We start from the raw sequence: 27698 nt of genomic DNA on the forward strand, positions 1-27698 counted from the left end.
CAGCTTTGCCATCAAAGGAAAAAATACATTTTAAAGATATTAAAATAGAAAACAGGTCTTTTAAATTGTATAATATTTTTACAATATTCCTGTTTTTATTGTATTTTTGATCAAATAATGTAGCCTTTGCTTGAGCATAAGAGACTTCTTTCAAGAAAATTACAATTATTCCAAACTTTTGATCACTAGTGTAAGTTTACAGAAAATCTCCACATCATGAACCCTGACTGCACAGATGTTTGCAAGATTAATAAGCAAACTGTTGTTGATTGCACCACACAACCACTGTGTCCAGACTGGATGGCTTACCTTCAAATTGGACTGATTTTGAATAAATTGTGTGGGATAAAATTACTTTGGGCAACTGAACAAAATCTGACCTGGGTTGCATTGATTTGTGTAATTTGTATTTGTTGATGTGTAAAATAAAATAAAATAAAATAAAGAAATTTAATTGCATAATCAACTGTTGTAATAAAACTGCCATACTTTATCATTCAATAAAATGTAGTCATAACATAAACATTAACTCAGTATTTCACTCTTGCAAGGGAATATGAAATGCTGATTGATATACATTTAGCCACTTAATTATGACTGATGAACTACATTAAACAGCCTTCAAATTCAGCAAGAGACTTCACTGCAAAAATGTGTCACGCCACAAAAAGTTCTCATCTGAAGAATAACTGCAAGAATGTTTTTGTTTGTGATAAGAAGTGCTGAATGGCACAGCCAGTGTTATCACAGAGGCCAAGCACTTATACCCATCTCTTCACCCTCCCTCTTGCCATTTCAGCCACGCTATCTTTCCGAGTGTGCAAAAACACTCCAGACTTCTGTGGGTTATTCAACTCATTTTACCCAGTTCAACCCTTTGAGTGATTGTACACAGCCTGTTGCAGGATTATGGATCTTGTTTTCACTCTTTTGTACAAATGTTTACTGTACTCTCTATTTTTTCAAATGAAAAAAAAAAATAAATAAATAAAAATATATATATATAATTTATGCACAAATTAATGTTGCATATACAATATACACAGATAGCTGCCTCATTAGGGCTTGAGATCATAGTATTGTTTAAACATTAAGATAAATTATATCTTCAGCATGATAAATAGCAGATGTTTAATGTCAGGGGTCTTGAGGAAAGATTATTTTCCTGAATTCCATGGCAGCAACAAAGGAGTGGCCAGTAAGACATACTTCTGCTGCTGAATAGGAGGAAACAAAATGAGAGCGTTTGGTGCTGAAAACTTGACCGCATGCACTCTCTGTAAACAACATGAACACAATATATACTGTGTGCAGAATTATTAGGCAAGTTGATTTTCTGATCATATTTTTTCCCAAGCACATTTTACCTCTCCACATCAATTTTTCAAATGAAAAAAATAAATAAATAAATAATATATATATATAGGTTTTCTTTTGTGAGCCAAAAAAGAATTTATGCACAAAAATTATTAAAATTAATGCAATACTTGCATATAGAAACAATAAAGCATGACCAAGGGACAGAAAAACAGAGCGGGGTAGACAAAAACTGCATGTTAACTCAAAATAATTAAGAATTAAGGTGAAGAATTAGAAACCATCAGGCTTTAGTTCCAGCGCCACCATTTTCCAGATGCAACCATAGTCCAGAATGCAAGGTGTCAGGATTAAACATTAAGATAAAAAAACCCGCATTATATCACAAGCTGAAGTGTTATAAAATTGAAGACTGGGTTTTTATAGCATAAACAGACATAAGTGATGAAGGACCAGCACCACATCCTCTTGTACCACTGTTTGAAGAATTTATCTTCCAGTTGGCAGTAAGTTTTGGAAGTCATTTTTAGTCCATCTCTGGGACATTTCTAAGAGATGACTAAAAGGAACTCAAACACCTTACTGCCAATTCTGGATAAATTCTTCAAACATTACAAGAGGATTTTCCTCAGGAGTCACTCTCAATTCTGTCATGCCTATAAAAACCCAGTCTTCAGTATTTTATAACACTTCAGCTTGTGACAAAGTGCGGGTCATTTTTAGATTCTTTGCTAACCTAAGCCTGAGATCCTGACACCTTACTTCTGGAGACAGGTAGGCTAGTTCTGGAAAATTGGCGCTGCTAAAGGGCTGTTTCACACTTAATTCTTCACCTTAATTCTTAATATTTTGGTTAACAGGTCTTTTCTTTTCCACCTGTTTTTGTCTGACCCCGCTGACAAATTTTGCTGTCCCTTGGTCATGCTTTAACTTTGCAATTTCTAATAGCATTAGTATTGCATCCTTTTGTATTTAATAATTTTGACTTTTGCTGAAATCTCTTTTTTGGCTCATTTTGCCTTGACCTGCCTAATAATTCGCACACCTAAATATGCATTTTTCATTTCCAGCCTTCTGAACAATTATATATCTTATAAATGTAAACAATATTAATAGTAGTTATTAAGATTAATGTGGATTGGAATTGGTAAAACTTGGGAAAAAAATATGATGAACACTTGCCAATATGCACACATAGAAACTAATATATATGTGAGAAGTTATAGATCTTATGCTCCAGAGAAACAAGTGCTCAGCCTTTTTATAACTGTCAGTTTTTTAAACTTTAAACTTCAGTTTTTGCAGTAGCACTTTATATTTCTATTGCTGTTGAAGAGTAATTAGCTGGTGAAGTGGATTTACTTATTGTAGAGGGGAAGTGCTTAGGGAAGTTTGCGAGTGCAAATCTAAAAGTGCAGTGGAATGCAACCTATGATGTTTTGCCTGCCCAGGCTCCGACCAATTCATGTGACAGAAAACTACGGCTGCGTTCCAGGTCGTTTTTTTATGCCCTTCCTTCGCTAACTTCCCAATTTTCTTCAACGCTTATCATCAGAAGACACTCCTGTCAAGGTGTTAACTTTCTTGGATGACCTGGACGTCTCTGTGAGATGGTTGCAGTTCCATCTCTTTTAAATTTTTGTACCACTTTTGCTACAATATTCTGTAAATCTTTTATTAAGTAAATCTTTGCTGATCTTCTTGTAGTTTTCACCTTTCTGGTGTAAAGAAATGATTTTCTTTCTCAGGTCTTGTGACATTTCTCTTCCATGTGTTGCCATTGTTGACAGCATGAAATGGGAAGGCGTTTTAACACCCTTTTATAGTCAACTGTCTGCTGGATGCCTGTGTTATAAATAATTAGACTCACCTGTGGTTGAATTCTTGTTAAATTAGACATTTGTAGTCTAAAAGAGACTTTCAGTGGGGGTGTACTCATATTTGCATCACCCTAATTTGAGTACAACTGAAAATTTTGTTCTCTAAGTTATATTATTAACCTTAATTTCATGTTATAATTAAACAGATGTTATATAAAACTTAGTCTTGTCAACGTTTTGAAATATTGTTTTTAGTGTTCATTGAGATATTGTTTAAAATGTTACTTTTCAAAGGGGGTGTACTCATTTACGCTGGGCACTGTATTTAAAAAAAAATTAAAATCACATAGAGTTGTTTGTGTTGGAGTAAATTTACATGATATGCGGTGACGTCATAATCATGTTGCAATGTGGTATATGGAGCTGCCTGAAGTGTATATATGAAGTAGTCCCTCGGTCAAAATCGAGGGAGCGAGGGTCTGTTCATATAAACTTCCCTCATCCACTTTATGAAGTGGAACACACTTCAAAATGGCAGCAGTGATTCCCTTGAAGGGAGTGCATAGGGAAGTTTGTGAGTGTGTGTCTAAAACTGGAATGGAACACAGCCTGAGACTAGATAGGCCTACTTATTCACAAAAACATTTAGGTCTAAGTGTGAATTATTCAATCATATTGTAATTTTCTTGAATTCAGGGTCTATGACAGCCTCCATTCGATCATTCACTGCAATAATCAGTTATAATAACAAAGAAGAGATTTGTAATACAGCTCAATCAATTAATTGCAAAGATCTGACTTCAATGTGGATTTGTTCAAATCTGAACAAATTACAGAATTTGGGTCAACTAATCATTTAAAAACATACAAAGCTGTCAAGCACTGGGCTGGAGAAACAAAACAAAAAATACTTACATGACAGAAAACTAAAATCATTAACTCTCGTATAGCTGTGAAGGCCAAATTCATGTTGTTCAGGTGAAAAAAAGAAAGAAAAAAACTCACATAAGCCTACTGTAAATATATAGTCTATTTTGTACGCTATTGTAGACCTATCAGTTTTCTGGCAGTGGCAGCTGTATTTTATGCTGTTCTTGGAAAGATAGCACTCACACAGAGTTCATTCTCCTCTATATAATGCCATCTAGTGGAGACAGTGCAATAGCTCAATGAGTAATAGGCTATACACAATGCCATTTATTGCCACAATAAACACTCTACACTTTTGATGCTATGACAGGGGTCTCCAAACTCAGTCCTGGGGACTGTTTCATAAAACAAGTTTACCAAATAAGCTAGGCTTATTTCAGTTAGTCTGATTATTTTGAACCAAATCAACTGACAATAAATCAGACTTACTGAAATAAACCTGGATTATTTGGTAAACTTGTTTTATGAAAAAGGCCCCTGGAAGGCCACTGTCCTGCAGAGTTTAGCTCCAACTTGCCTCAATACATCTGCCTAGAAGTTTTTAGTATGGCTAATTAGACCTTGATGAGCTGGTTCAGGTGTGTTTAATTGGGGTTGGAGCTAAACTCTGCAGGACAGTGGTCCTCCAGGACCGAGTTTGGAGACCCCTGTGCTATGAACTTTATGAACTTTGAAAAATCTCTCTAATTTGTCTACTACTATGTCCAATATTTGCATCACAAGAGAATTCTGTGAAATTTGTTTTCACTGGACCAACAAATTTCCACCATTAAAACTATGTTTTGTGTTTAGCATTCTGTGATGGAATGGATAGTGGTGGAATTAGGCTAACATTTTTAGAATAAAAACATTTCAGAAAATATCTGCACCAGGTCCTCAGGCTCTTCATGGTCTTCAGCATCAAGACATCCAGCATCACTGCATGTGTGGAGTTGAATACAATAAAAGATCTGATTTTGTCAGCAGCTTAAGTGTTTTGTTTTATTTATTTTTAGGTTGTTTGAATGTATATATGATTTTAAACACCAGCTATAGTCTGGTGTGAATGGGATATGTGCTGTTTTGCGAAGACCTTTACAAAATGGAAATCCTGAGGAAATAACGCATGTCTACAGTCTTGGGGCATATTCTTCGTACGTCGCTAACTCACTTAGCCGGATTTGACTGATGGCGATTTGGCATGATCGTGGATTGTTCGGTTCTCCGACGCTCATCCTGGACTTGCTGTCATAGCAACAGGTCCGTACACTCAAACCTGCTCGGGAGCAGGCTTATTTCATGTAAACAGGATTAGATTGCATCTTTTTAAGCGGAGGTGATGCTTAAAGTCTGTCCCAGCCACTGCTACTTTCCCACAAGAGTACCCTAATGTAAACCAGGGACAATAATAATGATTTAAAAATAAATTTGCAAATAATACTATAATGCCGTGTAGTGTCATAATATAGACACCGACAGTTTTACTCTTTGAGAGATTCATTCGTGAGGGAATAATTACGTAATAACTTTTATTGGAGTCTTACACACATGATGTACCGATGTCTATGCCGTACATGCATTTGTGCATTTGAACCGCGACAGATATGCGAGTGGCTTGATGAAGCGCAGGAGATGCAGATAACTTGATCTTGACCCTTAAGAAACTTTAATTAATGCTGTCAAATATGCTTCAAAGGTAAATTAGTTGCTAAGTACAACATTGAAATAAAAAATTGCCTGTACAAATACTAGAAATTGTGAATATAGCCTAAATAATTGGGTAATCATGTAAAAAAAAAAAAAGTGCACATTTCATTTCTCTATTATAACATTTATGTTCTTCTGTCATTTATTCGCTTGACTGTTTCCTTATAAATGTCTAGAAATTCGTCAAGTTTTTCGTCAGGTGTCTTTTCTCATTTTATGATGTCATTATGTTGCCGTCTTGACTCCAGCCAATCGCTGCATTGCTGATCGTGGTTTCGTGTATCGATACATCTGCCCTTTTCATGGAACACGAGAACACGCAGTAATCTTAGACAACTTAATCCAGATATTTTAATCCAATCTGCAAATTCGTTTGAAGAACCAAATTAGCCAGAGTTCAGTTATCACGATTAGAAGATCTGGCTTCTGTCAAATCATCTCAGATGTATTAAGCGAGGTACGAAGAATATGCCCCTGATCTCTGCCAAGAACGTCAACATCTGACTGGTTTGTATGGTCCTGTTAGCCCCTGCTGGTAGATAACATAACTACACCATTCTTGGGGCAAAAAAAGAGTGTTTAAGACCATACGAAAGTAGCCATGCAATCTGACATTTATTTTACAAGCAACATTCTCATCTAAACATTTATATTACAGTTCATGTCAGATTCTGTTGCTGAAGCACATTATTTAAAGGGTTAGTTCACCCAAAAATGAAAATTCTGTCATTACTTACCCTCATGCCGTTCCACACCCGTAAGACCTTTGTTAATCTTTGGAACACAAAATAAGATTTTAGTTGAAATCCGATGGCTCCGTGAGGCCTGCATAGGGAGCAATGACATTTCCTCTCAAGATCCATAAAAGTACTAAAAACATTTAAATCAGTTCATGCGAGTACAGTGGTTAAATATTAATATTATAAAGTGACGAGAATATTTTTTGTGCGCCAAAAAAAAACAAAAAAAAAACCAAAACAAAATAACGACTTATTTAGTGATGGCAGATTTCAAAACACTGCTTAAGGAAGCTTCGGAGCATAATGAATCAGCGTATCGAATCATGATTCGGATCACTTGTCAAACAGCCAAACTGCTGAAATCACGTGACTTTGCCGCTCTGAACAGCTGATTCAACACGCTGATTCATTATACTCCGATGCTTCCTGAAGCAGTGTTTCGAAATCGGCCATCACTATACAAGTCGTTATTTAGTTTTTTTGGCACACCAAAAATATTCTCATCGCTTTATAATATTAATATTGAACCACTGTACTCACATGAACTGATTTAAATGCGTTATTAGAACCTTTATGGATCTTGAGAGAGGAAATGTCATTGCTCCCTATGCAGGCCTCGCGGAGCCATCGGATTTCAACTAAAATATCTTAATTTGTGTTCCGAAGATTAACAAAGGTCTTACGGGTGTGAAACAGCATGAAGGTGAGTAATAAATGACAGAATTTTCATTTTTGGGTGAACTAACCCTTTAATTGTGATGCAGTTTTTGAGATTTCAGAATTTCAGAAAGTAGATAGGATGCTGGAAATAGCTGCCCAGAGGCATTGCAAATATGGCCATCATTTGAGAAAAAAAAAAAAATTCTTTCTTTGAAAGGGACTTTGAAACGAGTCCATTTTTTTCAATGTATAATGGCACCCTAAGCACTTGGGACTAATTGATTTGTCCCATGTGTGACCTCCCTTGTCCTGCTTATTGGCTACTTACTTTCATGTATTTCAGGAGAAGTGGAGGAATTGACGAGTTGTAAATCCAACAGATACGATTCTCTAAATTGTGGTGCAAAGTAACATGATCGCACTTTTTTTTTTTTTTTTTTTTTTTAAAAAAAAAAAAAAAAGGGCACTGTAAACAAGTCTTAACCAATTAAAAATGACAAAGTTACACATTATTGGGTTAAAATGGTTTACTGAACCTGCAACAACATCTTGTGGACAAAGCATCTACATTAGGTAATTGCAATGTGAGTTGCAGTCACAGACATTTGATGATTTAATGATTTTAAGTTTCACAAAGCGACATGATTTATCACAGAACATCTCCACATCATCTGCATCAGTTACATGACAACTTTTGAGTTCAATGTTACACCAAGTGGTGTTCAAAACCAGAAGTCTCCTTGTGTTGATGTCTTCAGAATTAGTTCATTTCCTGAGATAAACTGGAAAACTAAATGCAATTACATGATCATATCAACAGAATAGGGCCTATAGACACATGTTCCAGGGCTTCCTCTGAAAAGCTTGAACTTCTGAGAACTGTAGAAGAGTGTGAATGGTCAGAAATGAGAAACTGTACTTTAACTTGACTGAATTTAGATTATTACCTCGATTTGAGCTGCTCCCGATCGTATTCTGAGTCGCCGCACACTGTTTGTAACAACGTCCATCAGCAATGTTTTCAACGTGACAAATGACAACGTCGCAGTGGACAAATACCTATTTTGAATGTAAATGGTACAGGGTTATCAGTTTAATCCATGTTAAATATAAATAGGAAAATGCAGAAATTAGCCTTTCAGAAAACAGTTTGTATTTTTAATACAAATTCTGAACACTTTTCAGCTTACCCTTCTGGCCATGTTGTCACCCTCATTTTCAGAACTCCCATCATCCTCTGTGAATGTAAATGTTTTAACCTCAAATCTCTTGAAGTGATCTGGGATGTCAACTCTGTCATCTTCGATTACAGGATGGAAGACTGTCCGTTCAGGGTCTTTAGGATTCGGACATCTGATTAGAGATGAAGAGTTAGAGCCCCCTTCAAGAAAAAATGTTCAAACACACACATACAATGCTTCAAACATACCCATCAACTATTAAATCCCATCTAGGTTTGGATTCTCTGTCCTTGGTGAGTGTTGCCCAACAGTTTTCCAGGGTTACTGCTAACCTGGAGTCCCTGGAGTGATCCATACCCACCTCAAAATACAGAGGCTGTTTCAGAAACTTCAAAACAGGATAGTCGCCATCATGATAGAAGAGTCTGTAGACCATATCTTGGAGGGAAAAAAAAAAAAAAAAAAAAAAAAACAAACCTCATACCATTTATTGCTATGACTGACAGTCTTTATCTAGCACCTTTTTTTCCATAAAAATGTGCTGCTCGCTGGCTTGTCCATTGTCTACATAGAATCATATTGGATCCCATTTACTTTATGCATTCCTGGTCTTATAGTGAATGACTCAATTGCATGTTATTAAGAAGAAGAAGAAGAAGAAGAAGAAGAAGAAGAAGAAACACTTTAATCAAGATGTAATAACTTGTTATTTATGAATTGTATTTGCAAAATTGCATGCTGTCTGATTCAGTTTTGGTTCATAACATTCACTTATGATCCAATCAATTGGATTCACTGAAGGCCCATTCTACATTCTCATTTCATACCATTTTACATGAAAATATCAAAATGAAAGTCAATGAGTTTAACTTTGTGGAAACCACTAGCAAAAAAACGAATGGAGTAGTTTACATACCCTGAGAGAGCCTCAGGGAAACAGTAAGTTCACCCTTTCCAACATCTGCCTCCGGCTCTCTAAGGGGTGAAACAGCGTGGAAGATCATGCTTTGGGTAGCATTTGCAGTATAAATGCAGGACACAGTGAACCTGTTTGAGATATGCAGTTTTTCATTAACATTTTAGTGATTGTTGTACTTCATACCTTATTTTGAATGCTATTGATCCACAATCTGAATCTGACTTGTGATGCAGCCTAATACATAAATTGCACTGTTTGTTCTTTGGCCAGAGGAGACCTGACCTCCAGACTGAGTCTGGTTTCTCCAAATGTATTTTTTTTTCTCCCATTTTCTTTTCTCCATGTGGCCACCTGATGGATTTTGGGTTATACCACTTTCGCCTCTGGCTTGCTTATTCAGGGACACTTAATATTCAGCAATATTACTTATTTGACTGCACTGACACTATTGGATAAGAACTGAACGGAGCTGGACCATGACATTTTCTGCAGAGCTGCTAACTGAGAATCTAACAGTTTAAGGTTACAAATGTTCATTATAACATCTACCAAGCACTTCATAGGCCCATTAAATATGTGAATGTCCTAATTCTGCATGGATAAAATCCATCAGCAAAAGGATAAGCACTGGAGGTTTAAGCACTACCTAGCTTACTCGTTTTGTTTGAAGGGGCAAAGCTTACTAAGGCATGAACTATAAAACTACTCAGGCATGAACTATAAAACCTTCACCGAAACTTTCATGTAGTTTCTCTCTTTTCTTTTTAAAAGCCCTATATAAATCTCACAAAAAAAAAACAAAAAAAAAACCTCCTAACCTGTATTCTGCCTCAGAATGTGATTCGGAGATCTGAAGCAAAGGTTCATCGCTCTTCCAGGTGAATTCGTTCTCATATATCATGGTGTCCTCAACAAACTAAAACAAAAGGGTTAGCAAATCATCTTGTCACATAACATTAAGAATGCCTGATGTCAATGCTGTCATCGTACCTTTCGTGTGGTTCCACAAGTGGTGACATCAAAGCGAAAATAAGCAAAGTGGTCTTCATTGTAGTGGGGTTTGCAAGCTGGGTCTCTAAGAGAGAGTTCACCGGGAGCCAAGCGCTTTAAAGATTCCAATTTGGGAAGCACCACAGTAATCGTTCCATTAGAAAAACACTCTGGCACAACAACAAAGAAACTAAATTGTAAAATGGCAACAAATCATTAGGGCAGTGATGCCAAATATGAACCAACCTGACATTTTGACAAAAAAGGGGCAGGCAAGGGAGAAATCTTTGACAAGCAAGTCATTCAAGGTATCGTAAATTTCCACATCAATTCTTCCCGTGACTCCGGTCGACTGAACAGACTTGAAAAATAGAAGGTAGGAAATCAGTAAGGAAGTAGGACTGTGGTATAGTCGATTACCCATAATTATTAGAAAATTTCTAATTTTGTGTTCCACAGAGAGGAGGGAAAACTGCTTATGGGTTAGAAGCTACATGAGGCTTTAGTTAAATAGACCGAGTTGTCATTTTTGGACAAATTATCCAATTAAATACATGTTTACCACTTATGACTAGTAAATTGCGCTATGGAAACAATCACCAGTGCAACCCAGGAAATTTGAAGAATACCTCTATAGCCACAAGTGGGGCTAGGAATGGCACAACAATGTTGAAATGCGTTTCATTTGAATGGTGTTCATACTGCTGTAAAACGTTATCATTCAGCTCCACTTGTCCCAGTTTGATCTTTAATTGGGATCTTGGGGTGCTTCCATATTTGATGTGAATGTTAAATATATCCTCAATGCAAATTCCCCCTGCATTTGGAAGGACTGCAGAAAAAAAAAAAAAAAAAAAAAAAAAGAACACCAAGTTAAATATCAGTGCAACCCCCAGTTATGCACAATTCTGCTTTTAGAGATCTGCTTTCCTGCAGAGTCTACTGCAGTTCAAATCAAAGAGTATCCATTATCATTCTCAAAGGCAGAGTGAGTCAAATAACATGGATCTGCATACTGCCTTTTTTGCTCATGGCCACTTTTATTCTGGACAATTTATGTTGAGCCTAATCACCTGAGCTGTAAATGTCATGTGAATAATAACTCTTGAACTGCAGGACAATGATAGTCTGACCATGCTGATGAAACCAAAATATGGCAGTCTCAAGCCCTTCACTATTAACTAGCCACTATCCATCCATAAGGGCATTATTATACACTACCTGGATCATGCTACACAGCCAAACTTTGACCCCTCAGCACAAAGGGAGACTTCCAGGAGCAGGACTTTGCACTCCTCTTGTAGCCAATATAAAAGTTCTTACATCAGTCTAAACGTCTTACCAGTGTCATTTAAAGAAACTTGTAGTACTGCGGGGTGTGAAAATGATGCATGTTCAGGCAAGATGATGAAACCAAAGACAAGAGGAAGAATGTAGGTTCTTCTATCAGGACGGAAAATCTGCATTACAGATGAAACCATGTTAAGACGGGTAAATACAAACAGGAAAAACAGATCCATAAACCAGCAGTGAACTGCGCACCTTTACTTGGACATAAGGTTCAGAGAAGGGAACCTGAAGATTAAAGGCTTTGGTGCCATTGAGGAAGCTTTGCTCTTGCAGGACAAGGCCTGTAATAATGATCTCAGAGACAGTGAGCAATTCTGAGCCAAAGGTGATATTCAGCAGCTCCACATCAGGTAGGAAGTAACCCAGCAATATATCAAATATCTTCTTCTTGGGTTGAGTGTCTGATCACATAAAAACAATTCTCTTGAGCAGAATGCTTTTTTTTCCCTCTTTCTCTCTCTTTTTTTTCCCCCTCTAAATTAAACACTCACTGTCTATGATTTGGGGAGGCCATGGTGTCAAAGGGGTGGTGATGGGGAATAAGACTTTATATGTGGTCTTATCCAACCCCTCCTTCCACAGTAGTTCAAGCATGGGTTCTATGGAGTAACTGATATGGAGATGGTTCTCAAGAGCATGACTCTGTTTAAAAAAAAAAAAAAAAAAAAAAAAAAAAAAAAGGGTGTTAATCATTATATTCAAGTTAAATACATAAAGGTAAACAGGTTGCAGAATACCCAACCTTGTAATAACCACCAGGGGCCCCAACAGGAATCTCAACAACTACATGGGACTCTGTGAACGTCATGCCGAAGTTAAGGCTATTCATCTCTTCAGGCGTGAGCCTTCTACCATTAATGCCCATGTGCACCTCCAGGATGTCAACTTCTGATGACACCAAAGGAGTTATGTTTATAGGAAAGCGCCAATAAATCATCTCACCCACAACAGAAGCTCCATCTGAAGTCAAATCAGAGTACAGGATATAAAGTCTACACAGAGTCATGGGACATCAAAGTGGCAAAATAATTGCTGTGAATGAAGTCTCACCAGTTGGACAGGCAGCTGCTGACTCCACTATAGCCAACATCCAACGGTCTCTGAACAAGACCACTGATTTGAACACCATCATATCAACATCGTCAACCTGACACGGAAACATACTTCAGCCACTATAGAGAAATGAATGTGTCATATCCAACATGAAACATTCCATACATTTTGGACAAAGGTTTCGGCCATGTTGTATGGGCTTCGTAAGACCAGCCTTGTTGGAGAACTGTACACACTGTAGCCCATCCCTTGGAGGGTCTCTTTATCAAAAGCCTTCTCTTCAGGGGTGTAGAGTAAGATCTTCCAGAGTTGCAAGTTAGGGATAACTGCAGGCTGTTACAAAAGGACAAATGTAAGATTCTGTATTTAAGATAATCATGAAATGAATTGTGTAGAAAATAAAGAACCACTTACCATTTGATGAAATCACAGTGTGAGTGGTGCTTACACATGCAAAACTCACAACCAAAATACCGTGCCAGCAATGCCAGGACAATTGCTATGTAGTTACAAAAGTCTTTTTAGTGCGTTGTTGTGCAGTTGATAGGGAGGTTTTAATTGTTGGTAGACCAAATTAAAGGGTTAGTTCACCCAAAATGAAAATTATGTCATTAATGACTTACCCTCATGTCGTTCCAAACCCGTAAGACCTTCGTTCATCTTCGGAACACAGTTTAAGATATTTCAGATTTAGTCCGAGAGCTTTCTGTCCCTCCATTGAAAATGTACGTACGGTATACTGTCCATGTCCAGAAAGGTAATAAAAACATCAAAGTAGTCCATGTGACATCAGAGGGTCAGTTAGAATTTGTTGAAGCATCGAAAAAACATTTTGGTCCAAAAATAACAAAAACTATGACTTTATTCAGCATTGTCTTCTCTTCCGGAATCCTTTCCATTGAATCGATTCCATTGAATCCTTTCATCCGTCGGCGTTGGTAATGCACTTTTACGTCGCCGTGGTTGTTTTTGGCGATTAGGACATCTGCGACATTTTGAAGCATCGAAAATACATTTTGGTCCAAAAATAACAAAAACTATGACTTTATTCAGCATTGTATTCTCTTCCGGGTCTGTTGTCAATCCACGTTCACGACTCCGCTGCTGCTGCTTCTTTCCTGTTTTACGGTGGTTGGCATCCAGCTTATTGGTGCATTACTGCCCCCTTCTGCTCCGGAGTGTGGTTCACGACTCCGCAGTGACGCTGCTGATGCAAGACGCTGCTGACGTGTTATCTAGTGCGCCCGAGCTTCGTTTACAGTCTGAGGGAGACGCACGCTGTATTCAAGCTATACATTGTTTGTATTTTGGTATTGCTATATTTTTTTTTTAAATGGTGCATAAGTGTGCATGTCGCGGATGTCCTAATCGCCAAAAACAACCACGGCGACGTAAAAATGCATTACCAACGCCGACAGAGGAATCGATTCAGTGGAATCCATTCAGTGGAATCCATTCAGTGGAATCCATTCAGTGGAATCCATTCAGTGGAAAGGATTCCGGAAGAGAATACAATGCTGAATAAAGTCATAGTTTTTGTTATTTTTGGACCAAAATGTATTTTCGATGCTTCAAAAAACTCTAACTAACCCACTGATGTCACATGGACTACTTTGATGATGTTTTTATTACCTTTCTGGACATGGACAGTATACCGTACATGCATTTCCAATGGAGGGACAGAAAGCTCTCGGACTAAATCTAAAATATCTTAAACTGTGTTGCGAAGATGAACGGAGATGTCTTACGGGTTTGGAACGACATGAGGGTGAGTCATTAATGACATAGTTTTCATTTTTGGCTGAACTAACCCTTTAAGTTCCCAGTCCCAAGTCTCTATGATATTCTATTACCTACTGGGAGGACTTCTTCAGTACTAGTCTATAGTTGCATGCATAATCGCGTACCGCCTGAGGTATTAAATTTGATAAGGAACTTACTTCCCGATCAAATAAAAAAAAAAGTATGTTCAATATAGTATGTGCATGTGTGTAGTATAAACGCAATCTAGACATGCAACATCTGCCATGTTGGCATTGCTTACAATAGTAACAGCACACATCTCCTTAAAAACATGCAATTGTAGGCATCATTCATGTAGTGTAAGTGGTGCAGGACAACACCATTTGTACCCAAAGTAAGAACAATTTTAAAGGTGATGCTTACTGAAGCACCACTTTAAAAAAAAAAAAAAAAAAAAAAAAAAAAAAAAGTTTACATACCCACTCTTTCACTGGCGCTTTCTTGATTTCTGGTATTGCATTCCTTACAGATACCTGAAAACATTTACATGCACAGGCTGGTAGCAATAACACACTGCATTTCCATTGGCATATTAGAACACTAGTTGTGAAATGATTCTTTAAATGTTTAAAATAAAGAGCAAAGATTTTCTGTGGAGATCTAGACATAGCAGGTAACATAAATGAGTAACTGATTTAATGAGTTACTGATTGCATTGAGCTGCAGTCATGACAGTCTTGTCTTACTTGAGACCTGTTGCATGAAGCTAGTTAAACAAACTCCAAATCTCAGATGTACATATGTGCGATTCATAGAATGAACTTACACAGAAAGAGCGTACGCCTCCCTTTCAGATGTGAAATCTATAAATTGCAAATGATCGCGAACTGAATTTCAGTTCTCCATGTTGTAAATGACACCTAATTAATGTCATTTACATATAAAAGATCACGTTTTTATAAATATGAGCAGTCATCATCCAAATACTGTATAAATGTTTTAAGGGTTTTTTCTTTAGAATAACAGGCTGCAAGAATAGCTTAGATTCCCAAAAACCTAAAATATTTTAAGATATCTCAGTGCAAGTTGCTTTCAGTTCAAAGAGCTCAAACATGCATTTTAGTCTAGGACTAACTTAAGCCTCGTCTGTGAAACCAGGGGAGATTTCTCAATTTTTTTTTTCACTATAAGCTGCTTTAGGGTAAGGTACAACAAGGCTAAAGGCACCCCGGGGTAAAAGGCACCTTTGATTTTATTTTCCTCTAAACCACTAGATGCCACAAAAACTTACCGCAGCACTTTCCAAAACATCCGGCTTTCAGGATGCACATGGAAATTTGGCCAATCCTTGATGTGATCATCAGCAGCAGCGCAAAGATTGTTCTGTTCTAATTGATCTAATATTTGATGTTTTTTAAAATGTTGTAGATTTAAGTAGCAAATGAGAATCTGAATACACACACACACTGGAATCATAAACTAAAGGAGTAGTGAAAAGCACATTTTTTGCTTAAGATGTTCCTTTAACCCCATTGAACCCCACATTTACATGACAACAAAGTACTAAAAAAGGAAAAGATTTTCCTCTGCGTTTTTCGCATACAGACAACAATGTTGTCAAAATGATCCTGTTCACTCAGATCATTGAAAATGACTAAAAACACTGTATTCTGCTGCCAGGCCAGTAGTTGGAGATGTCACTATGTAAAAACACTAGGCGCCTAAAGCCTGAACATGTAATATCAATGTGCATGGCGTCACCGGTTTCCACAAATTAGCTTCCCAGAATAAAATCTGCTCCAGAGTAGAACACCGCTAAAAACCAATCCACCTTTTCTCAAACTAATCTCAATCGTACTTGGTAACAACTGAAACCGGCTTTATGCAACAGGCCTCTGGAGTCAAGGAGAGATTATTATTTACTAATTTATGTTTTAAGCATTTAAAATAAGTGATGTATTTCAGTACAAGATATTTTAGTTGTAAACACAAGAAAGATGATCCACCTCAAATTCAGCAGTTATCAATACTATAAACTATCCGGCTACCCAAAATATTTGCTATACAAGAAAATTAAGCTACTTGCCTCCATGAAGTTTGTCTCACACAAAATCTCACGTGAAACCAAGGTGTGACTGCAGGACTTGAATGCTTCATAGACTTTCTCAGATAGCATGGAAAATTCATCAAGTTTAACCTGTATGGCTACTTTAAATTCCTGGTCACCCTACAAAAATGAAAAATAAACTTGGTGTAATTAGAAATTTAAAAAAAAAAAAATATATATATATATATATATATATATATATATATATATATATATATATATATATATATATATATATATATATATATATATATATATATATATATATATATATACACATTTTTTTTCTCAAACACCTACTCTATGGTGCAAATGCACCAACCTTTCTCCTTCATATTTTCTATTTAATTACATGATAAACAATAGTTCCAGAACTAGAGCTGGTTAAAGGAATGATTAATTTATAAAGACACAAACCTTGATCTCTGCAAAACAATTCTTTAAGGAAGCCGACACTATCGTATTCCCCCAAGGATCCGATTTCTGTGTGTAACCACACTGAGCCGCCAGGTGAGGTGTGAGAAGGACTGTCTGCGTGTTATCTGAAACGCCCAGATGAGGTCTGAATTGATTCCTGGTGGTATTAAACTCACTGGCACACAAACAAAGGGATAATCAACTTACTGACTGCATAAACCTCTAAAGGACCTCCTGCACTTAAAGAACTAGGAAGGGTAAACTGCACCCTATTTCCAAGACATTCTGCTTGAATTCCACCTGTAATCAAGAAATGGGTCCATTAAGTAATGAATTACATGAATTGACACACCAACAGTTTAAATAAATAGCATGGCTTACCTGCAGAGGTATCTGCATCAACGCTTATTATAGTGACCATAAGCCAAAAAGCCCTAAAAGCATCATAAATAAATTAGCACATCTCATGATTAATTCAAACACACTTAATTACCATAGCCTAAACATACCCTATTTCAAAGCATCCCATTATTTGAAATCCTTGTTAATGTATTTTACAAACCAACAGTGTTTTCTACACAAACGCGCGACCTCAACGGCAGGTGATTAATGAACTGCGTCTCGAGCGCGTTCCGTCTGATTGCACAGTATTGCGCGCAGGTGTGTGGAACTCAAACAACTCGCACAGTCTCTCCGCCCAACTTGGTGTGAACCTAGACTTTAAGGTTAACGGGGAAACGGTTGGCTTTTTGTACCCATAGTGATAATGTATTATTGATTAAGTGACCGTTTCCTTTGCGTTTTGATCTTTTTAAGACCAGTGCAGAAAGGCACAAATGATCCGAAGCCGCGTGTGTAGGTGATCTTTCGTTGATTTTATATTCGCAGTAAGTGTTCTCTCTTTTGTCAGTTTTGTCTAATGTCTTATTGTAGTTATGACTCGCAGGGAACACTGGGTCTAGATGTCAAGTTGACTAGCGTAGGCTATATCTTCGTTAAGTATAAAGGTTTTATTAAGGACTGTTTCTCAGTAACTAAATGTTTAAGAGTAAGAAATGCTTGGTTTCTGTAGCAGTAATTTTTTTGTTTCAAACATGTAGGCGGCAAAGTAAGGCATTGTTTTGTGAATTTTGTGTTGCAAGAAAAATCCCAGTTTCATCTTATTTTGCTATAGCTGTTTGTAGTGAACACATCTAAAGGAAAGAGTTTTCTCAGGACATAGTCATTTTTAAGTATTTTCCTTTTTCATGTGAATGTCATGTGTTGTCATTTTCACTCTTACATTCTTTGCAGTTTCATCAATTGTTTTAGCTGCTGTTTAACTGCTGAAAAGATTTTTACCTTTATTTACCTTCGATATGATTTAATATTCAATAAAATTAGTAGCCTAATCTCAAATCAATGTCAATAAAAATGTCAAATACACAGAATTAATATATATATATATATTGGTGCATATGTTCATTTAGGCAATCATATGTTAAATGCAGTGTATTGTTTTGCAATGATGTCACACTTCAAATATGTTGACCTACTGAATAAATAGGCTAAGACGAGACCATATAACACTCTGAAGTCGTTAAGTTTCAGTTTATATTGTCCGTGAGGATCTGTTTTCTGCAGGTAGGTGCGTTCAAGTTAAGGAAACAATCAGTCTAAATATTCTGTTATAATAATTCTGGGGCCGTATTCACAAAACATTTTATTTTACCACTGAGTCCCCATTTACACTTGTGCGTTTTAATTTTAAAATGTTTTAAAATGAAAACGATCCTCGTCTACACTTGCGTTTCAGAAACGATCTCTGTCTACACTACATGGCCGAAAACGTATGTCACATGACCGTTCATGCACACTGCAATACATGCAATATATAATTTTTTAAAATGCAGCGTTTATCTGCACAGTGGTTGCTAAAAATGACAACAAAGCCAGCAAAGATTGCAGTATAGTCTCCATGTTATTGTTTACACGGTCGTCAAGGATGTGCAGAGCGAACTTGCGCCATCGTTTTAAAAAATCTCCGTTTTGGTCTATTTGGCCTATGCTGAAATGCAACCCTGGCATTTTTCAAACTAAAACAGGGTTGGCAGCGTCTTCATTTTCGAGGTTTGAAAACGCCGGCATAGTGTAAATGACAGGCGTAACCGTGGCAAAACATATGCGTTTTAAAAGGAAAATGCAAATGTGTAAATAGTGTAAATGGCAGTTCTTAGTTAAGAGTTTTCTCTTAAAACCTATTCACAAAGCTGCTGAGACCAACTTTTACTAAGGAACAGAGAGAAGTCTTAAAGGGTTAGTTCACCCCAAAATGAAAATTTTGTCATTTATTACTCACACTCATGACATTCCACACCTATAAGACTTTTGTTCATCTTCGGAACACAAATGAAGATCTTTTTGATGACAGAATACTGTCAGATTTCCTTCCATTGACTGCCTGTGTAACTTCCACTTTGACGCTTCAAAAACTCCATAAAGAAGATTCGGAAAACTAGTCCTATATGAATCGAGCAGTTTAGTCCAAATTTTCTGAAGAGAATCGATTGCTTGTTATGATGAACAGATTTAACTTAGGCTTTTACTCGCATGTAAACACTGATCAGTGGAACATAAGCAGAAGCAAAAGCTCGACAGAACCTGAATAACACACAAGATCAAACCTCTTCCGGAAAGCTCTAACAGTGCTGCATAACCACGTTGAGGCTTCATTCTTGTGTGTTACGCAACACGTCAAAGAACGAACGAAAGCCTTACAGGTGTGGAACGACATGAGGGTGAGTAATTAATGACAGAATTTTCATTTTGGGGTGAACTAACCCTTTAAGCTGAGTAAGGGCGAAGTTGACCATGTTGCTATGGATGATGTCAACATGCATGATTGGAGATCATACGACTCCTTAGGATTTTAAATCGCGGTCGCGGGACTTTGAAGTCATACGCAATCGGTCTGCACAGCACTGATGCATCTCGAACAAGCCTTATGCACACAATAGCCGCTTTTCCACTGTCGGGCCAGTGCGAGCCAGGGCTAACAGCGTGCCGGGCTGGGCCTATGGCCACAGACCTTAGGCACCGAGGCCAAAATCAAGTTGCGTTTCCACTGTTGGTCCGCTAGCTCTGCAGCGCTGATCTAAAAACCGCCCTTAAACACACCTCCCTTGATCAAACGTCACACAACCCAACCCATTTCAGCGTGTAGACCATCACCTGACTACGATTAGCTCCGCCTTTCACCTCGACCGCGCCTCAAACCCCATCTGGCCCGCTTTGGACCAAGGTTTTCGGCGGGCCGAAAAACCTGTGCCTTTGGCCCCGAGGAAGCACCGAAGAGGCACGATCAAGCCCCGGAAGTGACAGTGGAAACGCGACCGGCCCTGGTACGCACTAGCACGCCCGCCTTTGGCCCGGCAGTGGAAACGCGGCTAGTGATTTGCTGAGGGTAGGAGTCTCTGTCAGTGATTTAATCATAGAAATATTGTAGAATGAGGTATCATGTTGCCACATTCAAATTAAAGTTTTAAAATACAAATGTTGCCTTATTCAAATAAAGGTTTTAAAATGTAGGCTAAGTGTCACTAATTAAACTAGTATATATTCAGCTAATTGTCAACCTTTTACATGTCTGTAACTTGAGAGAACGCGGAATTCAGGTGACAAATGATGTTTGGGAGAAGCACATTCAAACGGTCTATCTAATCAGCTCGAGAGGAGGCATACAGACGAGAGCCGACTCACCTATTTGCCTCGACAGTTTTCTGCATCCCTCTGCCACACCGTTCCTCACACTTTGTTGGGGATACAGGGAGAACTCTGGGTTTGGGCTAAATTACAAGATTGGAGCCCTTGTTCCCCTTGGACAGCACGCCAAATACGCTTATTTTTTTAAACTTTATTCAATCATTTGTAAGTGTGAACTTGTGAAAACAACTGCCAGAGATAATTGGACATTATTTATTTATTTATTTATTTATTTAAGATTTTTGGCGTTTTATCATAGATTCAAATCTATAAATCAAAATTTGTATTGCATTTATGAAGAAATGTTTCAGCACCCAAGGCTCTATTTCTATTGCCTCAACAGTTTACAGTGTCTATGGGCAGATTTCTGAGGCGGATTGGCAGCAACGGCCATTAGGATTGTTTGTGGTTGGGCCTTAGTTACTTCGGATTCTTCTTGAGTACTCCTAACATTTCACAGATTTAGGAGCTAGTTTTAGCGCTAAAATGCTTTGTGAAATACTCTTAGAGCAAAAATGTAGGAGTCCTAAAATGAGGACTGACACGCCTCTTTATTTTTAAGGGCCAGTTGTTCAAAAAGTTTAATCTGGATTAGAATGATCTGGATTTGGAAATCCCATGTTTTGCTATCCAGGATCAGGTAATCCATCTTACTTTTGTGCTGGTTTTTCAAAGAAAAATTGGATTGGATCACCATGATCCAGATACACACTTTTCCAGATTACCAAATCTGGATTACCAGTGCTCTACGGAGCCCCTAAAGGGACATGATGATAGAGAGAATATGGGTTTTGAATTAAATATAATAATTTTGTTGGATATTTACAGCTGTTTGGGGATTGTTTTATGGCACCAAAATCTTTTTTACTTTACAGTAGGTTACTGAAAGGCTAAATATGTAGGTTAATGTCTACTTCTAATTTATTTAACAGTTAAACTAATCAAGAGCAAAATAAAAAAATGTGTATGTATATTACATGATATAAATGTTGTATTTTTTGACCAGTTTTAAAGTTTTACTACATTTTCCTCCTGGAATCCACCTTGAAATCCTACCCCCTGTTGGGATCAGGATAATCCTGTTTTTTTTTTTTTTTTTTTTTGGATCAAAGTTATCCAAATCCTACTGACAAGTTTTGAACAACACAAACTGAAGGTTTGATCCAGATTAAAACTAGGATTGGATTCCGTGATCTAATCTGATTTCAGAATCTCTTTTTCCTTTTGAACAACCCATTTTCAAGATTTGATCCAATCCAATGGCCGAAATCCGATCAGATTACTTTTGAACAACTGGCCCTAAGAGTTTCTCCTAAATCAGCAAGTTAGGACCTACTTTTAGCCTTCAGATGTTTGTGAATATGGCCCCTGATATGCAAACTTTTAAAGCTGCAGTGTGTAAGTTTTACCTCTTTGTCGCCATCTCTGTTTGAAACCTGCAATTGCAGTTATTTGTGGAATTATAATCTTTACGTGGGTTATGCATCGGCACGGTTTCTCAGCGCGGATGAATCTAATGTTTTGAGGAGAATGTGTTACTGTCAGTCACCTCACTGGTGGATTCTGTACTTCAGAAAGACAGATTGAAGTCTTGGAAGTATGACCAAAATAAGAATTTTCACTGGAAAATGTCATCTGAACAAGTAACATCTGCCAATATTGTTCTGATCAACTGAGAGAAAAATAGCATTACAATAAATCGCGCTACCAATGGTGATTAAATCTAATGATTGCTTGGCTCATATTATATCAAGCTAGGGCTGCACGATTAATTGGACGATTCGAAAAAAATCTAATTGAAATTGCGCTTAAATGATTTGGCTTAGTGCGATTATGAAATCGCAAAGCTGCGATTGTTTTTTTTTTTTTTTTTTTTTTTTTTTTTATGCGTGGCTTGTCAATAAACTATGGCTCCAAATGCTAATCTAATTTGAATCGCTTATAATGTGCATTTGAAAAAGCAACACGTCAAACATCTTTCCAGACATGAGAAGCATTTATTAACATCTTGTCCAACAAAAGACAACATTTAATAACATTTTTACTCCGAACTCACTTCATAACAACAGTTGAGCGTCCATCTGTGAGATGATGTGGCTTCTTACACAGAAGGCAGTCATGTGTTTATTAGTCATGTTTAATCAATCAAAACATTTCAATCTTCTGTTTATTCAGCTACAGCAATAGTATGGGATTTCTTGGAATGATGTGTGTTCTACTTAGGCAGCAGGGCATATTTGCAGTTTCTGCGTGAGAGCGCCCTCTGGCTTTCAGATAGAGAAGCGTTTACTAATGATCACAGAGCTGTACAGCTCTGACAAGCTGCGCATAAAATAATCACAGCCTTTGCCTAATCGCGTGCGATAAAATTGCGATAAATGCAGCCCTACATCAAACCGTGCAAATTATTGTTATACTTTGTTCTCAAAATGGTAATGTTAACAACATCAGCATTGCATGACTACCTGTATTTAGTGTGTAGCATTACCTGTAGATTTCAATTTCTGTACAGTCTAATCTCTAAAGTTAATTTGTCATACCATACAATTTGCCATCAAAATGACAAGTTTAATTATTCCAGCTGCTGTGAGAAAAGGCTATAAATGATTCACCACCTGCTGCATCCTCACATGCAATATAGCCCACTAGCTGGGACTTCATGTAAACAGACGTGATATAATGACGCAAAGACGGTGGCCTGCTCGATTTCCCGCAGAAACCTACCAGTACCATTCAGATTAGAACACATTATTACAAGCTTACCGTTGTGAATCGGGCTAAGGTAAGGAGATAGTTTTGAACACTGTTTGATTATGTACATGCTCTAATTGATTTTGGACAATTTATAACCAAAAAAAAAAAAAGTTACAGACTGCAGCTTTAAGATCAGTCCATACTTAACATTTTGTCATCCTCAAGAAATGTTCTCATTTGTGCAAGAAAATATTTATTTACTTGATTGATTGAAAATGTTACTGATGAGTAATCCATCAGTCAGAACGTCAGGGCACACAAACAGCACCTTTACTGAAAATGCCAGTCAGTGATTACACAAAACATTTTTAACATGCTTGCAAGCTTAAATGATAGTCCACCAAAAATAAATAAATAAATAAATAAATAAATAAATAAATAAATAAATAAATAATAAATCTGTCACCATTTACTCACCCTCATGTTGTTCCAAACCTGTATGCATTTCTTTCTTTTTTGGGACACGAAGATATTTTGAAGAACATTGGAAACCAAACAACACTGTAGTCCATTGATTTCCATTGTATGGGGCAAACAAACCACTGAGACATTTCACAAAATAGCTTCTCTTTCCACATTTTTGGGAGAACTACGTATATGTCTTTTAATGTCAACTTTTATCAGCATCAGCATTATGTGTAGAAATGTATATTACATTATTTTATTTTATTTTTTTCCTCAACACCATCTCTTAGCAATTTGTTTTGGCAAATTTGTGGCTAAACCCATACAATATACGTTTTTAAAGGTGCCCTCGAATGAAAAATTGAATTTACCTCGGCATAGTTAAATAATAAGAGTTCAGTACATGGAAATGACATACAGTGAGTCTCAAACTCCATTGTTTCCTCCTTCTTATATAAATCTCATTTGTTTAAAAGACCTCCGAAGAACAGGCGAATCTCAACATAACACCGACTGTTATGTAACAGTCGGGATCATTAATATGTACACCCCCAATATTTGCATATGCCAGCCCACGTTTCCAACATTATAAAAGGCATTAGACAAGGGCAGCCAGTATTAACGTCTGGATGTGCACAACCAAATCATCAGACTAGGTAAGCAAGCAAGAACAATAGCGAAAAATGGCAGATGGAGCAATAATAACTGACATGATCCATGATAACATGATATTTTTAGTGATATTTGTAAACTGTCTTTCTAAATGTTTCGTTAGCATGTTGCTAATGTACTGTTAAATGTGGTTAAAGTTACCATCGGTTATTACTGTATTCACGGAGACAAGAGAGCCGTCGCTATTTTCATTTTTAAACACTTGCAGTCTGTATAATGCATAAACACAACTCCATTCTTTATAAATCTCTCCAACAGTGTAGCATTACCCGTTAGCCACGGAGCACTATCAAACTCATTCAAAATCAGAAGTTAACAATATAACCGTATACAATACTCACATAATCTGACGCATGCATGCCGCATGCATGACGAACACTTTGTAAAGATCCATTTTGAGGGTTATATTAGCTGTGTAAACTTTGTTAAGGCACTGTTTAAGGCAAGCGCGAGCTCTGTGGGCGGAGAGCACAGGATTTAAAGGGGCCGCAGCATAAAATCGGCGCGTTTATAATGATGCCCCAAAATAGGCAGTTAAAAAAATTAATTAAAAAAAATCTATGGGGTATTTTGAGATGAAACTTCACAGACACATTCAGGGGACACCTTAGACGTATATTACATCTTTTAAAAACATAATCTAGGGCACCTTTAAATGATTTAATTTGTAGGTTTTTGTATGATCTGCTTACACCCTAGTGACTGTTATGTTTAGGGATGGATTTTCATGCTTTCACTTCTTTTTTCAATCTAATTTTTGCCTTCACTTTTTTTTTAAGCATTTTAAACACTTGTATTTTAAATGGTCCTAGATTGTGACATACATTTTTCAAGTACCATGTATCCCTGTATTTTTCCTATAAAAATAGGAAATGTTTTATAAAATATTTTTTTTTGAAGGAATATAGCATGCATGTCACTGCAGGACTATGCAAAATATAAAAGTAATCTGGAGTTTGTACTCTTAGAAGAAAAGGTTCTATATAGAATCTTAAAGGGTTCTGACAGGCGCTTCGTATATAGAACCTTTTAGGGGTTCCCATCATGGGATGGTGTTATGGATTTATTTTATTTATTTTATGTATTTATTTATTTTACATTTTTAATTGTAATAAAATGTAATGAATTAAACAGCTCATAAACATACTTGTATAACTAGAAGAAAAAAAAATTAAACCCGTTAAACAAAAGTACTATGCAATCATTTAAGACGTTTCTCCTCATATAGAACCTTTTTGGCAAAATGCTCAAGAACCCTAGGGTTCTATATAGAACCCAAATTAACCTTTTTTCCGCCCCAAGTGTTAAGTTATTGACCAGTGTATTAATTGATTTCTTTAAGTGATTAAATAGTTTTCAGTGTTGTTGATGCAGCTAACATCCACATTTCTGTATTTTAATAGAAAATGCAAGTAGATCATTGGCAAGACTTCCAGATTCAATGAACCAGTACCACCATGATGTATGGACAAGTTCTCCACCATCAAGGCAGGGAGGAAGATCTCATTAACCTCAACGTTGGAGGTATCCAGCACAAGGTGGAGCGTTGTGTTCTGCTGCGGTTCCCCAACACGCGTGTGGGTCAGTTAATCCAGTGCTGCAGCGATGCCGCCATCTTGGAACTCTGTGACGACTACAGCCCCACTGAACGGGAATACTACTTCGATCGGAGCCCACAAGTCTTCCACTGTGTTCTGAACTTCTACCGAACAGGACACTTTCATGCTCTGGAGGAACTGTGTGTGTTTTATTTCAGTCAGGAGATCGAATACTGGGGCATTTGTGAGCTGGATCTGGAAGCCTGCTGTCTGGACTGGTTCCTTGAGCGGAAACAGAATGCGTGTGACGAGTCTAGTAGTGGTGCTTCATCTGGAAAGATCTCAGTTGTGAGCAGTGACCTGTGGAAGTTTGAGGGCACCTGGTGTTCAGATGTGCGTAAGCTCATGTGGCAAACTCTTGAAGATCCCAGTCACTCCAAATGTTCCAAAGGTGTCGCTGTGGTTTCTGTCCTGGTCATTTTGACCTCCATTGTGGCAATGTGTGTCCACAGTATGCCGGAATTCAGGCATGCAACTGACAGTGAATATTCTGTCCTAGACTCTCTGGAGCTCATCTGTATTATTTTCTTCTCAGTGGAGTTTGCCCTGCGGGTTGTAGCATCTCCTCGTCCATGGAAGTTTTTGGCAAACCCTCTGAACATGATCGACATTGCTTCTATCTTGCCTTTCTATGTGACGCTGGCCTTTGAAAGTTTGGACAAAGAGGATGGGGAGGAAAACCAAAGTCTGGTCAACATGGGGAAGGTGGTTCAGGTTCTCCGGTTAATGAGGGCCTTCAGGGTCCTGAAGCTTGCAAGACATTCAGAGGGGGTGAGAGCATTTGGGGAAACTCTAAAGAACTGTCAAAGTGAGGTGGGTCTCCTCATTCTTTTCATTACTGTTGGAATATCATTCTTCTCAACTTTTATCTACTACACAGAAAAGGAAGAAGCTTTGTCCAAACTCTCTTCCATTCCTGTTTGTTGGTGGTGGGCCATTATTTCAATGACAACAGTGGGCTACGGAGATGTATATCCACAGACAGCGGCTGGGAGAATTGTAGCTACACTTTGCATCCTCTGTGGGTTACTTCGTGGTTTCGTTACCCATCACCATCATCATGAACACCTTTTCTAAGTACTTTGAGAGAAATACACCCAGGAGGCGCCTTTCAGAAGCTAAACCATAGGAAAATGTCAACCATTCCCTGTAGTTTAAAATGTTGGTTTGCTTTTTGCAATCTTCAGAAACATTTATGTGGTTTACATTTCAGGAAAAGTCATTGTTTTGTACATTATAGTATAAACACCCTATTAATATTTACATTAATAAAATAAATAAAGCCATCCAACATCTAGGGATTAAATACTTCATGTCATTTTTTTAAAAACAATGCCAGATATTTGGAATTAGTAAATTAATTAGAATACTGACTAAAGGCATCTACACACTACAAGATAATCGGGCTGATTTTGAGCCAAATTCTCTTCTTCTGACAGACCTAGGAAAAAGTCCAGATTATCTTGATGGTTCTACAGAGGACAAATGCGTATGCACTCTGTAGATACCCAATCAGAAAGCCAGCTGACGGAAGATAGAAGCATAAGGCTCATTCTGTCAAATCAACGAAATTTTGATTGATTTTGTTAATATTTCTTTTTGTAGAAAGACAAAC

The 27698-nt window shown here is 37.4% G+C and overlaps 2 protein-coding genes across 3 annotated transcripts; one reads left to right on the forward strand and one right to left on the reverse strand.

Moving 5' to 3' along the window:
• Positions 1-7665: 7665 nt before the first annotated feature.
• zpax2 (zona pellucida protein AX 2) lies at positions 7666-20269 on the reverse strand. Of its 2 annotated transcripts, none has more exons than XM_048208448.1 (21): positions 20124-20269; positions 17295-17347; positions 17121-17213; positions 16914-17038; positions 16476-16616; positions 14869-14922; positions 12812-12979; positions 12644-12740; positions 12336-12553; positions 12085-12235; positions 11786-11994; positions 11586-11703; positions 10873-11075; positions 10490-10604; positions 10244-10413; positions 10072-10169; positions 9251-9381; positions 8583-8772; positions 8344-8506; positions 8101-8212; positions 7666-8032 (listed from the first exon to the last, which is right to left on the reverse strand). In XM_048208448.1, the coding sequence occupies exons 2-21, from the start codon at positions 17332-17334 to the stop codon at positions 7962-7964; spliced, it is 2667 nt and encodes an 888-aa protein (XP_048064405.1). In that variant the 5' UTR covers positions 17335-17347; positions 20124-20269; the 3' UTR covers positions 7666-7961. The 2 variants fall into 2 exon arrangements, with proteins under 2 accessions (XP_048064405.1, XP_048064404.1); XM_048208447.1 differs by lacking the exon at positions 20124-20269 and adding an exon at positions 17423-17740.
• On the forward strand, positions 11808-27520 carry kcns3b (potassium voltage-gated channel, delayed-rectifier, subfamily S, member 3b). The gene is given in 3 exon segments (XM_048208449.1): positions 11808-11943; positions 25889-27115; positions 27117-27520. Coding segments are annotated over 2 exon segments (1269 nt in total). The 5' UTR covers positions 11808-11943; positions 25889-25942; the 3' UTR covers positions 27213-27520.
• The last annotated feature ends 178 nt before the right edge of the window (positions 27521-27698 follow it).

The sequence above is a fragment of the Megalobrama amblycephala genome, linkage group LG11 (genome assembly GCF_018812025.1).
Source record: "Megalobrama amblycephala isolate DHTTF-2021 linkage group LG11, ASM1881202v1, whole genome shotgun sequence".
NCBI lineage: Eukaryota > Metazoa > Chordata > Actinopteri > Cypriniformes > Xenocyprididae > Megalobrama > Megalobrama amblycephala.